Genomic DNA, 17001 nt, shown 5'->3' with positions numbered 1-17001 from the left:
GATATCGCAACATCATTTCCAGGTAAAATCCAGAAGTGAAAAAGGGTAGCTCGAGGAATTGCTGGAAACTTCTGCAATTCCTAGAGCCACCCTCTTTGTCACTTCCATGTTTCACCTGGAAGTGCTGGAGCATCATCGGTGAAGTCGCACCCACCTCCCCATGTCCCTGCCTCCAGGCCTCCCACTGATTTCCAGGCTGAGTATGGCCACTCAATTAATAATCCTAGTCTCACAAACAATACCACTAGAGTCTGTGAGGGAGATCTGACTGCCTCAAAAAGAGAGATCCAGCTGGGCATTGAAATGCAACAAAAAGAAGGGGAAAAGGGTCTCTCCAGAAAAGGAGGCTTCTGAGAATGTACAGAGAGGAGCTGCTGTGTCAGCATCGAAAAAGGCTACTTGCTGTTTGTCATAGTTTAGACACACACGGATCCTCCTGAGCTGAACCGTCAGAGCTGAAAAGCTTTCAGCCTTAATTTGAGCATAGCACTCACTTCCCGTTTTCTCCACAGCCCAGATCCCGTTCCAAGGAGCAACCCTGATATATTGCTTCCTGTTCACAGATTCTCTGGCGACCCCGAGAGACCACTCTCCCCTGCTGCCCACAGTGACTTCCCAGAAATGTTGGCCTGATGTGAATCCCTCACGGCCCAGCACGATGCTTAATGAGTTAAATCTCTTAGGATTGTCGGGCAGAGCTTGAGCCTCATTTCCCAATCTCACGCTTTTCCGATCCCCAGACAGGATAAGTTTGGAATTGGCCGTGTCTGGATCCAGAGTCACGTTTGCTGCTGGGGAGAGATGAAGAGAGAGAAGATTAAGACAGTCAGCCAGGGAGATTAATTCCTCAGCCTCAGCTAAATACTTCACAGGATACCCTCTAGTAGTCCTGGGGGGATACCCATCCTGGAATAGCCCTTTTAAAAAAAGCAATCGCTTTGTTTGTTTTCTTCACTTTTCCACTATATGGGGGACGACCTGAAGCCCAGGGCAGCCATAACTATGAACTTCCCTCCACACACTGTTTTGGATACCACAGAATGTGAGGAGATGTGAGACCGCAGTGGCAAGGGAAAGGAACTCTGCACACTCTCCGTTACTTAATTCCTCATATTCTAGGACACAGTGTACTAGGGTCCAAAAACAACAATAATGGTTTCCAAACATATTTCCTTGACTCCAGAAAGAACTGTGTAGAAAGGCTCTCAGAGTAGAATCCCAGTGCCAGTTTTTCTGCAGGGAGTTCACCTGTGCTATCCTTGCAGATAGTTACTGGCTGTCCCTACCCATTGCAATTTTATCTCACCCTTCACCCATGAAGCTCAGAGTGCTCAAGGTCACCACATTAGCTTAATGGCTGATCTGCTGACTAAAAGGGAAAAGAAACAGTATTTGTAATGTTCCCCTGACTGGTCATCTGAAGGAGACCTTTTCCTGTCTAAGTACCAAATACTTGAGACAAAAAAAAAATAGGGGAGGGCTACTGGTTTCATGCACCGTTCATGGGCTTCCCTGGGGCATCTCTAGACACTATTGGAAACAGGATGCTGGATTAGCACCTTGGTCTGATCAAGTTCTGAGGTCTTACATGGAAGGGTGACATTTAGACTCAGTTCGAATTCCCTCGTTCCACCTTCTCCCTAAACTATCTCTGGTTCCAAAATTTCTAGGGTAAAACTTAAACCCCAATGAAATACAAACAGACAGGTCCCTCCTGTGAATTTTATCCTACAATGCATATTAAGATTTACCTTTCAGCTTTGGTCCAGAGACCAGAGAGGCTGGGAAAGCAAAGATACAGAGATGAATCATCAAACCATAATCCATACAGCAAACCTTGTAACAAAAATAGCAATTCACAAAATTATAGTTGCTGAAACAAACCTGGGGAGTGTGAGAATCCTCCCACAATTCTGATTTATTTAAAAGTCTCATTACAAATTATTCAACCTGGTGTCTGCCTTATCCTTTGTAATTGCATTGTTGCTATTGCCCTGACCCTGTTTGCCTGCCAAAGGTCTTATTTTTGGGATTTAAAATATCACCTTCCATAAAAAGAATAGCATTTTTTTAAAAAAATTAAATATTTGTATGTGATGTCTGTATTTCTCGATGTCCCTACATTTGATTCCAAAAATGTAAAGCAGAAGTATTACTGTTTTGATGTATTACTCTCTTGGATCCAGCCTGGGAAGCAAAATTGGAAGAAACAACTTGGAGAATAGTCTCTGTGATCTTATCAGCCTCTTTATGGGAGAATGGCAAGATTCCTCTGTTGTCTTCACCTATCTTACTAGGCCATAAAAGAGACACGAGTTGACAGAAACCAGGTGGACTATGTAATGAGACAGGGGGGACTTCGGCCCCCTAACCCCCGGCGGTCTCAGAGGACCTTCCGGGCGCAACCACAGACGTGGGGAAGGAGTCCTCCCTACGCGATCGGGGGGCAGGGCGGAGGAACCGGTCACAGCCTCCTCTCGAGAGTCGGTTACCCATATTCCCCAGATCTGGGCGGTCCCGGAGAACCTTCCCGAGACCGTCAAAGAAAGGTGGGAGGGAGCCCTTCAACAAGAGCGGAGAGATAGGTCTCTCCTGCTCCAGGCTGCTGACGGAAATGGTACCTACAAGGATAAACACTACGTACCCCTGGAACTACGGCGGGAGGTGTTGGAGTGGAGCCACAGTGCAAAAACGGGAGGGAATTTTGGGTTTGTGAAAACCTTGCACCTAACAAGGAGACAGTTCTGGTGGCCAGGGATGTGCCAGGACATCGATGTGTTCGTTAGATCTTGTCCGGTATGCGCCACGAACAAGTGCTTGATGGGTAAATCTCCTGGGCTGTTGAAACCCCTAGAGACTCCCGAAGCACCCTGGCGGGTGATCGGGATGGATTTCATAACCGACCTTCCGTCTAGTCTAGGCAAGACGGTCCTGTGGGTAATCACGGATCTCTTCTCTAAACAGGTTCATCTCGTTCCGTGCGAGGGGATGCCCTCAGCATGCAAACTGGCCCGACTATTTGTGCACCAGGTCTTCAAATTACACAGCTTTCCGTGGAAGGTCGTGAGCGACAGGGAGTCCGTGTTCGTATCTAAGTTCTGGAAAGCATTTTTAGGGGTCGTGGGTGTGCAGCAAGGTTTGTCTTCGGCTTATCACCCACAGACGGACGGGCAGACGGAAAGGGTTAATGCGGTGGTAGAATGTTACCTGCGTTGTTTTGTAAACTACCACCAAGACAATTGGGTAGACCTGCTGCCATTGGAGGAATATGCTTACAATACCTCAGTACACTCTGCTACTGGTATAAGCCCGTTCAAAGCAGTATATGGGATGGACTTCGGGCCCTTGGGGGCCATATCCCTCCCTCCAGGTGGCGATCCCCCCGAGGTATCTGTCTGGGCCAACACGGTGAGGAACACCTGGCCCTGGCTGGTGAAGAACTTGGAGCAGGCTAAGGAGAGGTACAAGGCGCAGGCAGACAAACACCGAGTGCCCCAATGAGAATTAAAGGTTGGGGGGAAGGTGTACCTCTCCACCAAAAATCTCAGATCGCTACGTCCGTGCAAAAAGCTGAGTCAAAAGTTCATGGGGCCGTTCCCAATCTCCCGAGTTATCAATGAGGTTACAGTGGAGTTGGAACTGCCAAAGACCTTACAGGGAGTGCATCCGGTATTTCATGTAAGTCTGTTGAAACCCTTCGTACTGGCACCTGAATGGCACCCTGAACCCGCAGCTGCCGCCCCAATCATGGTACACGGGGAACAGCACTTTGAGATCTCCAAGGTGTTAGACTCTCGAGTGCGAAGGGGCCAGCTAGAGTATCTCGTGCATTGGAAACACCTGAACTCCAGTCACGATGAATGGGTTTCCACTATGCACGTACAAGCCCCCACCCTGGTGGCGGAGTTTCATCAGCAATACCCCGCCAAACTGAGGAACTCCGGGGAGGGGTCTTTGGGGAGGCGGAGTGTCAGTGAGGGCATCCAGTCGGACCCGCGATGAATAAGCTCCGTGTTCATCCCCCCCTCCTTCCGATCCCATGGGAAAAGGGACAGAGGCTAGGGACTGTAACACCTCAACTTCAAAGCCTTCCCATTGTAAATCAGCTATCGGTTCTCTTGGTGTCAATCCTGGCACCTTTCGGAAGCTTCAAAGAAACTTGATGTTTTTGCATTTCAAAGCCTACTTGTAATCAATTCTTTGTATGTTCTCTATATACTGAGCCTTATCCTTTGCCCTGGCATTCTATCGTTGTGTTTTTTAAGGACACTGACCACGTTTACTTCTCTTAAATAAAACTTTAAACTCTCTGCAACGTCTGGAGTGAAGTTTTATGTTGCTGGAATGCAACGAGGTACTGAAGCCTGACAAATAGCGCTATTGATATCACATCTACTCCTATTGATTTGTTTCTCCCTATGTCTCTCAGAGCAGCTTTCATTTCACTTTATAAAACTGTAGGCTCTTCTTCAAAAGATTCTTCTTGGAAGGAATCTGTCATTCTTTCACCTATTCTTCATGTTATGAGAAGACAAGAATCACTGGAAAAGACAATCATGCTAGGAAAAGTTGAAGGCAGCAGGAAAAGAGGAAGACCCAACAAGAGATGGATTGACTCTATAAAGGAAGCCACAGCCCTCAATTTACAAGACCTGAACAAGGCTGTTAAAGATAGGACGTTTTGGAGGACATTGATTCATAGGGTCGCCATGAGTCGGAAACGACTTGACAGCACTTAACACACACACACACACACACATTGCTAGACCTCCTCTTCTCTTCTCATCTTGTAATACTTTAAATCTAATTCCATTCCATACACATTTATTTAGCTGTTGCTGCCAACTTTTCAAAGTTTTGTCCTTGAGATAAATTGGAAGCATCTGGGGGAAAAAATTAAGTTTAGGTAGCACATTCAAGGAGCCCTGACTAAACCTGGTCCTGTCCTTCCACTATACATTGTTGAAGGCTCCTTTTCGCCTGCTGCATGTGATCTTCGTTTACCTGATGGTAGAAAGTACCCTCAAATTTCAGCCAACCTATGACGGCCCCATAGGGTTGTTAAGGCATGAGACAAACACAGGGGGTTTGCCATTGCTTAGCTTCTGAGATCTGACAAGATCAGGTTAAACTGGGTAATCCATGCCAGGGCCTTTAATACCTACTCCCCACCCCACAAAGAAGAGGATGTGGCAACATCCTAAACCATACTTGTCAGTTTCCCCCCACATTGCTTTATATTTGTCTTTAAATAAAGTCTTATTCTGTCCTGTTATTTTTATTTCCAGATATCTTACTGAGTCCTCCATCATTGTACATCCTTTGGTTTCTTTAATAGCATCTTCTTCTTGTCTTGATAAAAATTTTAAAACGATCATTGTCTTTTTCTTATTGATTTTATAACCAGAATATAGCCCAAATTCTTTAATTGGTTCCATCAAACACCCGATAGACCTCTGCGGGTTGGAAACAGTCAACACCACATTGTCAGCATAACTTCTCATGTTAAATTCTTCTCCCTCTACATTTAGATCTTGAAAGCTTCTTGCGTGCCTTGAAAGCCCTTTGTTGGGATTTCCGTAAGTCAGCTGCAACTTGAGGGCACTTTACACACACACACACACACACACATTATGACAATCTGTACTGATGAGAAGTCTGCCATGCCAAGTTCTGGATTAATATAATGTTCTGCATGTAACCCCTGCAAGCAATTCTTTATTACCTTTGAATTTCTTCATGACACTCTCCAGAAAGGGATGACGTAGATGACGTAAGTCCCAGATTTTCCATCTCAGCTCAGAAGGGAAAGTCTCTGGATTCTCAAACTTCTTCTTACACCTAGCAAGAAACATAGTTCATTCATCCAAACCAGAATTCCTGAGAGGAGCTGAAGAAGAGAACAGGAAAATCAGCAGAAAGGCGAGCCAGAGAATGCACAGATAAGGGCAGAGCTGCAGAGAGGGATAGAAGTGATCTGGGGAAGAGACTCGGCCTCACTGTAGCTCCTAATATCCCAATACCAAGCATCAAATGACAAGTTATCTATAATAAAAGGATCCACATGTCCATCTGTCCATCTGTGGCAGGCATAACTTGTTAGAGTATATATGTGATTAGATTTTAAATTGTCATTTTCTGTATTTTTTAGTCTTCTGAGGAAGAGCATGAAGGGCCACAAACTGCATTTTGAGACAAACTGTGTTAAAGACACTGACAAGTACATCCTCTTCTTTGGGCGGGGTGGGGTGGTGAGTAGGTATTAAAGGCCCTGGCCTGGATTGCCCAGGATAGCCTGATCTTGTCAGATCTCAGAAGCTAAGCAATGGCAAACCCCCTGTGTTTGTCTCTTGCCTTAACAACCCTATGGGGCTGTCATAGGTTGGCTGAAATTTGAGGGCACTTTCTACCCATCTTTGGAGGTCTTTAAGCAGAGGTTAGATGGCCATCTGTCGGGAGTGCTTTGATTGTGGGATCCTGCATGGCGGGGGGAGGGTTGGGGTCACTGGAAATGTAGGGGAAGGTAGTTGTGAATTTCCTGCATTGTGCAGGGGGTTGGACTAGATGACCCTGGTGGTCCCTTTCAACTCTATGATTCTACCATCAGGTAACAGAAGATCACATGCAACAGGCAAAAAGGGGCCTTCAGCAATGTATAGTGGAAGGACAGGACCAGGTTTAGTCAGGGCTCCTTGGTGTGAGAATGTGGGGGTTGTATAAGTATTAGACTCCCCATTTTCCATCTGCAAAATGCTGGACAGTCCAGAGTCCTACATTATCTCCTCAGGATTATGTTTTTCATGATCTGTCCTATATCCTTTCCAGCATCATGAAATAATCCACTTACCTCTGCAAATCGCTTTTGATCTCCTGGAGAGGGAAAAGAGAGAACAAAGAGAAAACTCAGTGACTGTCACAGACTATACCAGGAGAACCCCTCAGATCCTGGAGGGTGATGCACTCCAGCCCTCTGCTGTACCCTACTAGTGGTTGTACATTCATAAAGTGTGTCTGTTGGAGGGAATCTTTATGGGATAATAAGTGAGCAACCTTTAAGGAAGCACTGTCTGAACACGGCTTTAACTCTGTCGGTTTACAGCAAATGTTCTTCAAATTTTGCCACATTACAATATTTTGTATGGGATGGAGAGGGCTTTGTGGCTGGGGCCACCTCAGACATAAAACAAAATCAGAACAGTGGAATGCTGTTTAATTAGCATGACTTAAATTGCGTAGTCATAACTGTGGCTACATAATTCATTGTCCTATTTCTCTTGCACACTACTCTGGGGAGACGGTTAGCTTCACTGTGCTTCCCCAGTCCTTCTCAGTGTGATTAACAGCGCACATCTGTGCAGAGTTACTCCTGTCTAAATCCACTGAAGTCAGTGGATTTTGATTAGAATAAATCCTCATAAGGCTGCACAACTTGTTTTATTTATTATTAAATTTATACCCCCACCCTCCCTGGCACCGCCAGGCTCAGGAAGGATTCCAACAATAGATCAATATACATAAAATCACAACTATATACCTTTAAAACACACTAGAAAAACTTAAAACCCCAATTAACAGATGGCACCCTATATTAACAATCATCTGTTATGAATGTCCTCGCTGAGAAGGTGTTGATCAGTTAGCATTGTACACCAGTGGTTCACTGGCTTTTTGAGTATGAAGACCCCTTTTAAATGCAAAAAATAAATAAATTACAGACTCCCACATGATAGCCATTGTACTGTTAGTATGTATTGATTGAGAAACTACATAATGGCAAAAAGAATGACATGATGATGTTTAGTGCACTGAGGACCCCTCAGGCTCACAAGTCAAGAACTACAGTTGCGCAACTTAAACTTGGTAGACGACTATAATAGTTTTCTGTCTTACTTCCATTCAGGTCTGCTGAGAGGGGGGTTCTGGGGGGACACACAAAATTGCTGAATGCATTTCCATTATTTTCCTTGTAATGCAGTTCCGCCTGCCTGTTTCTGTGACAATCTTACCTGCAAGAGTAGAAAAGAGCAAGAGTCCAGTAGCACCTTAAAGACTAACAAAAATATTTTCTGGCAGGGTATAAGCTTTCGTGAGCCACAGCTCACTTCTTCAGCTAATTCTGTGAATTACCTGCAAGAGTTCACCATCTGCCTGATGGCATTTCCTCTCCATCTCCCTGATGAGACATTGAAGAGAGGAGAGTTCTTCAGAGAGCTTAGCCAAATGTTCTTCCCTTCTTCTTGCAATCTCTTTCTCCGTTTCTTCCATCTGAGTCAGCAGGAGTTTCTCTTGTTGTTCCAGAAACTGGTGTAATTGCCTGAACTCAGCCACTGCCTTTTCCTTCTCTGCTTTTGTTGTTTTCTGCAATAAGCAGATGGAAAGAGGAGAGGGGGAAATGGCAGTCGGTCATAGCAGCATGAAGAAGGATGCTGTGACAGCTCTCATAGGACAGGCTCTTCTGACTTTCCTCAAAGATCATACTGACATTCAATAAGAATTTTTTTAAAAGTTGTGCAAAGGGGCCAAAGTATATATTAGTCTCAGCTGCATTCTTTTCTCCTGGACTTATCTTTTTCTTTGCAAGTCTGAAGCAGAAGACCCAAAATAGGGGAAAGAGCCTCACAAATATGTTCCCTCCTGTGGCCTTGTTAAACCCAAACTCATGTGCAGTGTGGTCCATGTGGGGCAAAAATATGGATGCATGTCTCTTTTCCAATCAGGTGTGTGTGTGGGGGGGGGGGGGTGACTGCCTGTCTGGTCTCCCAGTCTACACTGCAGCTGCCCTGGATGCATTTTGTAAAAGAATAAACCACAGCCAAAACAAAAACAACAACAAAAACCACCACCCCCCAAAAAAATCAATTGAGCATTTTAAATATTTTCTTCCTTAGAATTATCTATGAATGTCACTCGTCTCAATTCAGACTTGGCTTGGGATTTATGAGATTTTTCAGCAAACGTTTTAAAAAAAGAACAACAACCTGGTTTTCTGAGAGTTCTCCTGGCATGGAGTTTTAGTCCCTGCACAGCATTGGGCAGCATTGGGGCTGAAGACACGCACAGTATTGTCTGGCCCTCTCGTCAGGAATTGCAGTGTGGTTTCACCTCCCTGTACCCATCCCAGAGCATCACCCATGTCAAAGAGCTGCTTGAAAGGAGCTGTGGCTGAGTGGGAGAGCATCTGCTTGGTATGTAGAAGGTCCCTGGTTCAAACCCTGGCCTTTCCAGTTAAAACATCTGGCGGTAAGTGATGTGAAAGACCGCTGCCTGAGACCCTGGAGAGCCATGGCCAGTCTGAGTAGACAATATTGGCTTTGATGGACCAAGGCAGTTTCATGTGTACATTTGAAATACAGTTGATTCTGCCTCCAAACAGACACACTCCCTGGAGCAATTTTTTTCTTTGCTGTCAAGTCACAGGTGACTTATGGCGACCCTGTAGGGTTTTCAAGGCAAGAGACGTTCAAAGGTGGCTTGCCATTGCCTGCCTCCACGTCACAACCCTGGTATTCCTTGGAGGTCTCCCATCCAAATACTATCCAGGGCTGACCCTGCGTAGCTTCTGAGATCTGATGATACCAGGCTAGCCTGGGGCTGTCCAGGTCAGAGCTCCTAGAGGGTTCTATATCTGAATGGAAAACAAGAATTGCAAAACACTATTGCAAGAAATAATCAAAAGAACTGTAGTCATACGGAGAATAAACTCCTTAACATTAAGAACTTCTGTCTACAAATTAGCCAGCTTTGGGGTAATAAGTCTGCTGATGCAAAGAATGTCATTTCACATTCTGAGTCAGAGAAGATCATCTCAGGGGAATGGCATTAAATTCATAATGCAGCCAGCATTACGTCAGGGATCCCCACCGACACCTTTCCTGGCACCCACCAAGTGTTTTTAGAAAGTGGGCGGGGGCAGGTGGGCTTCTCCAGCAAGGCTTCTGATTGGCTGTGCAGATTTTTAAAAATGTTGCTCCAGCAGCAGCTGCCACCACACCACAAGGATCTTCACTGTGTGACTGAAGGTAAGCTGCAGCGGCCATTGTATGGGCAGACTCCACTTCCTGCAGCAGCCATTTAGTGGCTGTGAGCCCACCATGCTGTGTCAGAATTCTGAAGGTGCCCACATGCTCAAAAATGTTGAAAACTCCTGCATTAGAAGCTGGACAAATTCATATAACAAAGAAGAAAACTACAGGTATACACTTCAGCAGCATCACTATTTAAAATGGTCCTTTTCTACAGGAAATCAGGCGGTTCCAAATGTTCTGAGGAACAAGGTTGTCTCGTGGCTTTTTAACTCTTCCACAATTTTAATTTTCATAATATCAGCTCTAGTATTTGTTCACTTACAAGCATGTCTAGGCTTTCTTTCATTGCATGAGCTTTATGTGCCACAATACTTTCTTCTTCCTTCTCCAGAATCTCAAGGCAACTACGGATCTGGGCCTGAGGAGAGAACTAAACTCAGATTAATACAGTTTACAGGGGTCTAAGATTGTACACAAAAAAGATCTTCATTGCTACTGAGCTAAGTTAGCTATGACTACAAGATACCCATGATTAGGTCCCCTCCAACTTTTAAACACAGCTGTAAAGAGCAGAGAGATACCGGTATATATTAGGTCTGTGGTGTGTGTGGAGGATTACTTTCCCCTCCTGTACTCTTCCTCCAATTTAAATCAAATGAATACTTCCGAGTTAGGGGAATATAGGGACCACAGGCCCCTATTCGCTCCACAGAAGTGATCTGAACTGGGACAATAGGAGGGGAAAACCCTTCTTGGGGGTTGGGATGCAGGATAACCTTTTAAACACAAAGACATGGATGGGGATTTTCCCCTCCAACTCTCATTAATTCTACTCTCCTCCCAAGAACACTCTTTCCTCAAATTGAGGACATGGTTCCCTTTGCTCCTCTGTCTATCTTGTGCCTCTCTCCTCTCAAGCTCTCCCCTCCCACAAGCATTTTTCATTGTCTGGCTTCACATGAACTCTTCAGAGTAACACAGACAGAGCTTTAATGCCTGAGAAGGGAAGCGTGCTAGAAATCAAGCTCTTCTTCCTGCCTCTCCTCTCTGTGAATCCCTTTGCTCCTTGGTCCATTTTACCCTTTGCATATCTTCCTCAAAATTCCACTCAAAGGAACTCTTTTGACTCATTTTTCATTACTCTTTCTGATATTATTTGTGGCCAAAGTCTTGTCGCTCCACCATAACCCTCCCTGCCAATTTGGATACAGTGGTGGAACAGGAGGCCTCCTGGCTGTCTTCAAGTCCAATGCTGACCCAACTCAGCTGATTCTCATCGGTGGATGTTGACAAGATCCTGGCAGCTGTGGAGCCAACAACTTGCCTCTTGGATCTGTGCCCCTCCTGGCTGGTCAAGGCCAATGTTTTTTTTTGGGGGGGGGGGGAGTGTTACGTAATTTCCTGGAAATGATTATTAACTCTTCTCTTAGCTCAGGATTTTTTCCAGGATCTCTGAATATATATATATATCTTGACCCAAGCGATTTGGCCAACTTCCACTCAGTGTCTAATCTTCCTTTCCTGGGCAAAGTAGTTAAGAGCAGTGGCTGAACAGCTCCAGGTTTTCTTGGAGGACTCATCTGCCCATGACCCCTGTCTGTCCAGTTTCCGGCCCAGTTTCACCCTCTCTGTCCCCAGCTGGATCAAGGCAGGTCAGCATTGCAGAAGTCACCCAAGCAAGACAGGAAGTGATGCAACAGTACTTGTAGCTGCACACCAATATCCCAGTGTCATCCCTGTCCCTTTGTAAAGTCAAACTGGCCTGTGTGTGTATGTGTGTGAGGGGGGTATTTTATGAAGCATAAGCTGAGCCAAGAGACATCAAACTTTGAGATATATAGAAAACAAGTTTTCACTCTCCATTTGAGCACAAGGCCTACGATAGAACCCAGAGGGAGTTTCCCTGCAAAGAGTGCCATGGGATACCCAGCACTGAAGAATCCACAACTCTTCCCCTCTCAAGATCCACTGAGATTTCCTACCTTAAACTCCCGGGCAGCTTCCTCAATAGGAATCACCTCATGATAGTTGTGCTCCTTGGTTCTATCACAGACGGTACAGATGAGGACATCGTCATCTTTACAGAAAAGCTTCAGGGGCTCCTGGTGCTTCTCACAGACTCTCCTCTCTTCAGCTTTGATCACAGTCTGACATTAAGGCCATAGAAATTGCATTAGTTTCCTTTTTTGAGACGTGTCACTCTATGTAAATGAATGGCCATGATTAATGCCTCATTTAGAAAATATGTTTTTATACGAAAGCTGGGTGGAAGGTTTTATTCAACTGCTCTAGCCTCAAGCTACTTACCGTAGACATCCAGTGACAGAAGGTTATATTCAGACTGGACTATTGCAATGTGCTCTACTTGGGGCTACCCCCTGAAGAGTGTTCGGATGCTGCAGATAGTACAGAACGCTGGTCAGGGACAGCTATTGGGAGCATGTGATCCTGATACTACAGCAATTACACTGGCTATTGATCCAATTCAAGGTTTTGATTTTGAACTTTAAAGCCCCATATGGCTTGGGACCAGGTTATGTGAAGTACCATCTTCTCCCATATGTTCCGAAGCTTGTTTTTCGTGGGTACACAAGAGAGGGCCTTTTCAGTAGCAGCACCACGATTATGGAACAACTTTTCCAGGAAGGTGCACCTGGGCCCCTCACTTTCAACCTTTAGGAGGAGTTGACGGTTTATTTATGACTGCATTTGGTTACGTTTAGCAATCAGTCCTGAGTAGTAATTTTAAATGTTGGTTTATTAATGTATTTTATTCCATGTGTTTTATCTATGTTTGTAAGCTACCTTCAGCTCCATAAGGAAGAAAGGCAGCTAATAAATGTTTTAAACAAAAACAAAATGGTGCTCCTGGTTCTAAGTAATATTCAGTGTACATGAGAAGGGAGCTGCATTGGTTCAAAGAAAAATTCCAAAACAAAATCTATACAATACCCTTTATTAGGACTAACCAAAATGACACAAAACTGTATAAGCTTTTGAACTCTAGAATGCTTCATCAGGCCGAAAACATCTTTTTATCTCTCCCATCCTCCTTTTTCAAACATCCAATCTGATGAAGAGTTTTAGAGACCTCGAAGGTTTGCACAGTGCTTTCTCTTAATAAAAAGTACTACAAAGCTTTTGTGTTGAGAATGATTTTTTTTTGGGACCAAGGTGACTACCTGGAATTTGTATCTACTTTGGGAACACCTGAATTTAGCCACTAAAAGACTGGAGTTGATTTGGAATGGTCTAAAACTTATTTTGGGGTGCTAATGGGTAGGGTTGCCAATCTCCAGGTGGTGTGGAAATCAAACTACAAGAAACTACAGTTGGCTTCAGAAAGGGATTTTGTTTGCCTGTTCCCTAACATTTTCCATCTATTACGTGGGATGGATTGGGATGTAAGGCTGACTAGATCCCAGTTCACCATTAGACTATTGTGTCCTCAAATTAATTTGGCTTTCTACTTGTTCCTTTCAGTCTGCTAAGAATCTCTTACTGGAATGAATTTGCAGAGAATTACCAAGAAGACCCTGCCCGCTTCTGTGTGTGTGTGTGTGTGTGTTAAGTGCCATCAAGTCGCTTGCGGCCCTAGCCCTAGGGGTGTGTGGGAACGGCACGGGGGAGAAAAGGGGGGCCACGCCACCCCAGGGGCTACCCATACCCTGGTGAGGAAGCGTGATCTTACCCAAGAATGACAAGTACGCGGTGGATGGAGTAAATAGGCCACAACTTTATTGATTACAGCGTTAGGCACTGACAAGCATGAAGGGGCAGGATCCAGGGATCTGCTGACCCATCTGTCAGCTGATCACACCCTGTGCCCAACCTGCCTGCTGGGCGCAGCCTGAGATGGCAGTATGCTTGGACCCCCGTGGGCGGCAGCCCACCGTGTGGTCCACTGCCACTTGGGAGGAGGCTGAACCGCAGCCCCCGAGACAGGCTTAACCATTCGTGGCCTCTCCCCAAAACCCCTTATTAGGGTCCCCAGAATGGGAAGCGGGGCACGCAGGCCATCTTTCCCCCAGACTGGATCCGGCCCCATGCTTCTCTGTGTGTTAAGTGCCGTCAAGTCGCTTCCGAGTCATGGCGACCCTATTGATGCGGTAAAAGGGGGTTCGTGGGGGGAGAGAGAGAGACCTGAGATCGTTATCAAGAAAAACAGTTTCTTTGCAGCTGCTGACTCAGAGGCCCTAATGGGCAGAAATCTCTGAGTCCCGATTGTACTGAGGAAGGGATATTTATCCAAATTCAAGATATGACAACCCATCAACATTCAGGGTAGAGCTGCCCTCCAGACATCGAGGCGGCAGTAGAGTAACAGTTTCACCCCGTTCTTGTTATGGTTTATGTAACCCTCCATGACTCTTGCCCCAATTCCTTAGCACACAGACATACCGAGATATTCTGCCCAGCAACAAGCTATTCCCTGGCTGCCCTAATACATTTCAATACATTTTACAGAAAGGAAAAGAGATTATTGCAGATTGCTAAATCAGTGGATCTTCCATAGTCAGGGGACGTCTACCCTGCTGTCTCACTACGAACGAAAGTCCTCCAAAGCCCGCTTCTATTCCCCATCAAAACCCACAGAGATTTCCTACCTTGTCTTCTTGGAAAACCTCCTCCAGAGGAAAGGTTTGGTGATTTCGGTGCTCCTTGGCTCTGTCACAGACCAGGCAGATAGGGATGCGGTCCACCTTGCAGAAAAATTCCAGGGGCTCCTGGTGCTTCTCGCAGATGGCCTCCTTTCCTTCTCCCCCCTTCCCGCCCCGAGGACTGCATTTCTTGGCTACTTCGGCAAAACTTGCCAGCTGCTGGTTCGGCCGGAGGGTCCCTTCCTGAGCGCTCCCTCTGCATTGGGGGCAGCAGGAAACCTCTGCCCCCGATGCCCCCCAGCTCCCGGTCAGGCAGGCGCGGCAGAAACTGTGGCCGCACTCGGCGATGCTCACCGGATCGCTGAAAAACTCCTGGCAGATTGGACAAGTAACCATCTCACAAAAATGTTTGGTGGCCTCGCCGGCTGCCATGGCCCAAACTCAGAGGCTCAGAGGAGTCGGGCGTGAGTGAAGGATTCCCTAGTCTAGAGTAAGTTTCGTTTCCTCGGTTTTCAAGCAGCCGCCGGGCGTTTCCATTCCTGGCAGTGACTTCAGTGCCGGGGGTGGGGTGGGGGGAAGCGGAGAATGATACAGTTGGAAGGGACCACCAGGGTATTTTGTCCAACCCCCGGGACCTACTCATACTAACCGCGATCGCACATAGACAATACATAGATTGCCAATAGAATCATCGTGTTGGAAGGGACCGAGAGGATCATCCAGTCCAACCCCCTGCCCAATGCAGAAAATGCACAACTAACCTCCCCCACAAACCCCCAGTCAGTGACTTCTACTCCATGCCCAGAAGATGGCCAAGATGCCCACTGGGAGGGCCCCTGTTCCCTTTCTGCCAACCTCCAGGAACTCAGTACAGGAGCGAATATGTTAGAAAATAGCAAAATGTATTGCAACTATATACAATTGTCTCAGTGACCATCAACATACACAGACGACTAGTGTCAAAAGCACTATTGTATATAGTTGCAATACATTTTGCTATTTTCCAACATATTCGCTCCTGTACTGAGGGCAAGAGTCCAGTAGCACCTTAAAGACTAACAATAATATTTTTGTTAGTCTTTAAGGTGCTACTGGACTCTTGCCCTTTTTGACTACTGCAAACAGACTAACACGGCTACCCACTGTGAATTAGCTCCTGTACTGAGTTCCTTATCCTCCAGATATTTGTACAGAGGTGTCTTTTTTCCTCCCCCAACCTCCAGGAACTACCTGGAGAGCTCCTGCTATTACAACTGATCTCCAGCTGATAGAGATCTGTTCACCTGGAGAAAATGGCCACTTTGGCGATTGAACTCTACAGTCAGAGGGCAGTAAACCTCTGAATGCCAGGAGTGGCATTCATTGCCAAATGGAGTATCATAGAATCATAGAGTTGGAAGGGACCACCAGGGTCATCTAGTCCAACCCCCTGCACAGTGCAGGAAATTCACTACTACCTCTACCTGGTTGGCCACTGTGTGAACAGACGATGGGCCTTGGTCTGATCCAGCAGGGCCGTTCTTATGTTCTCCCCGCCCCACACCCCCAGTGACCCCTACTCCATGACTCACCACACTCAGCAGAAGCCCCTCCTGGCAGGGCCATATTCTTCTGGAGCCCACACCCAAAGTTAGAGGGAGATTTCCAGACAGACATGTGTCAAACCATTCAGGAACCACTTATCCTTAAGCAAGCAGATACATGCTTACTCATCTTTGCCTCTTGCAGCGATACCAAGATCAGCTCCCCTATTAGAAGACCCTGTTGGAAAGCACTGGTTGCAAATCTGGGATGCAAACAGGGTTGCCAACTCCAATTTAGCTAATTCCTGGAGATTTGGGGGACAGGGCTTAGGGAGGACTGGGGTTCAGGGAGGTGAAAGAGCTCCGCAGGGTATAATGCCACACAGCCCACCCTGCAAAGCGGTCATTTTCTCCATGGGAATGGATCTCTGTCATCTGGAGGTCAGTTGTAATTCCAGGAGCTTTCCAGGCCCCATGTGGAGGTTGGCAGCCCTAGATGCAAACCCCCAGAAAACCAGTTGTGTATCGAATGAATTCTGATGTGAACTGGGCCTCCACTCCCAAGATGTGACAATAGCAATCAGCTGAGTCACCTCCCTCAGGGAATTATGGATTAAGGTAAAGGCTGCGCTTTTTTACCCCTTGTCCAACTGTAGGAAGTATTTCATTTTCTCAAACAAAGCCTGCCAGCGCATCCAACAGACAGCAGACTGTCTGCAGGAGTTAATACCTTTGTCTGTTTTAAAACCCAGCCCTAACCCTCGCTCTTGTCATAGGGTTGCCAACCTCCAGGCACTAGCTGGAGATCTCCTGCTATTACACCTGATCTCCAGCCGATAGAGGCTCAGTTCA

The 17001-nt window shown here is 46.1% G+C and overlaps 1 protein-coding gene across 1 annotated transcript; it reads right to left on the bottom strand.

The window, feature by feature from the left end:
* Positions 1-273: 273 nt before the first annotated feature.
* On the bottom strand, positions 274-15058 carry LOC130472898 (E3 ubiquitin-protein ligase TRIM7-like). The gene is made up of 10 exons (XM_056844392.1): positions 14633-15058; positions 12008-12172; positions 8128-8358; positions 6848-6870; positions 5726-5841; positions 3282-3451; positions 3044-3098; positions 2493-2621; positions 1752-1781; positions 274-791 (listed from the first exon to the last, which is right to left on the bottom strand). The coding sequence occupies exons 1-10, from the start codon at positions 15056-15058 to the stop codon at positions 274-276; spliced, it is 1863 nt and encodes a 620-aa protein (XP_056700370.1).
* Between the last annotated feature and the right edge of the window lie 1943 nt (positions 15059-17001).

Source organism: Euleptes europaea, chromosome 1 (genome assembly GCF_029931775.1).
Source record: "Euleptes europaea isolate rEulEur1 chromosome 1, rEulEur1.hap1, whole genome shotgun sequence".
Taxonomy (NCBI): Eukaryota; Metazoa; Chordata; class Lepidosauria; order Squamata; family Sphaerodactylidae; genus Euleptes; species Euleptes europaea.
The sequence above is the reverse complement of the archived record's forward strand: the minus strand, read 5'-3'. Positions and strand labels throughout refer to the sequence as shown.